A 1,299-nucleotide genomic window follows, 5' to 3' on the forward strand; every position below is an offset into this window, starting at 1 on the left:
CTTATTTTCAGGCTCCTCACCCATATTTCCCTTAGAGAAGCTTCCTACATAGATCCTACCCACAGCTGCCACATCTTAGCTTCAATGCCAACCTGGTAGGGAAACAGAAAAGAGCAGCGCACAGAGGAATTAACTGTCCATAGGATACTGTATCTCTTCAGATGAAGAGACCCCTGGGCTGCTGGTGTTACAGACTTAGCTTTGCCAGCCCCTGCCATGAGTCCATGGGCAAGTTCACGGGGATAAGAACATTTACCTTTAAGGTTGTTGGGAGGTTTAAGGTAGGTTTAAGTACCAGGAGTCCAGCTCGGACCTGTACAGCACATAGCAGTGCCCAGGGCCCCAGCTTCCACCTTTCTGTTGTCACACCTGCAGCTATATTCCTGCTGCTTGTCAGGGACTTTCTGCCGTTGGGATTAAAACTACAGACACATTTGTGTGCTTTGTTAAGCAGTTGTGCGAGGGGTTGTATGTTTGGAGTACCCTTGGGAGATTGCCCGCGTGATAGATGAGGAGGCTGGCTCTGAGAGAGAAGCAGGAACCTGGGCTTCACACCCTTGTCCTCTGTTGCTGCCCTGCCTTCTAGTACCACGCACTGGGGCTTCTGTACCATGTGCGCAAGAATGACCGCCTCGCTGTCAGTAAGATGATCAGCAAGTTCACCAGGCATGGCCTCAAGTCCCCCTTTGCTTACTGCATGATGATCCGGGTGGCCAGCAAGCAACTGGAGGAGGAGGATGGCAGGTAAGGGGCCTGCCTTTCCCTGGAAGATGAGGCCGCCATCCTCCCATTACGTGTGGCTGGCCCAGCCCACCTCCCTACCCGTGTTTGTTTGTAGCCACGACAGCCCGCTGTTTGACTTCATCGAGAGCTGCCTGCGCAACAAACACGAGATGGTGGTGTACGAAGCTGCCTCAGCCATCGTTAACCTACCTGGCTGCAGTGCCAAAGAGTTGGCCCCGGCTGTGTCAGGTGACCACACCCTTTTTTATACCCTCTTCACGTTTGTTGGGGTGCTTGTGAGGGGTGGGGCCCTGGCCCAGGTACTGGGGGAAAGGTACTTGACCATCCAGTGTTCAGAAAAGGATTTTGTGCTTCCTAAGCTGCTGCTGTGTACTGGGCCCTGTGCATACATCTTAGCCCATTGCTGTTGCTTGGATTCGACTCATAGCCAGCCTATAGTATGACAGTAGAACTGCCCCACAGGGTTTCCAAGCCTGTGACTCTGTGTATAAGCAGACCTGCTGTCTCTTTATCTGGTGGATTCGAGCAGCTGACCTTGCAGTTGGCAGCTGAGAA

At 52.8% G+C, this 1,299-nt stretch overlaps 1 protein-coding gene across 1 annotated transcript in view; it reads left to right on the forward strand.

Annotated features, from left to right (window-relative positions):
• Positions 1 to 1,299, forward strand: part of COPG1 (COPI coat complex subunit gamma 1) — a 24,893-nt gene that overhangs the window by 5,240 nt on the left and 18,354 nt on the right. Inside the window, 2 exon segments of the mRNA XM_004702507.4 lie at positions 587 to 744; positions 839 to 1,043. Coding sequence (XP_004702564.1) covers positions 587 to 744; positions 839 to 1,043 — 363 coding nt within the window.

The sequence above is a fragment of the Echinops telfairi genome, unplaced genomic scaffold (assembly GCF_000313985.2).
Source record: "Echinops telfairi isolate 266 unplaced genomic scaffold, ASM31398v2 ScPeMD7_31;HRSCAF=116, whole genome shotgun sequence".
Taxonomy (NCBI): Eukaryota; Metazoa; Chordata; class Mammalia; order Afrosoricida; family Tenrecidae; genus Echinops; species Echinops telfairi.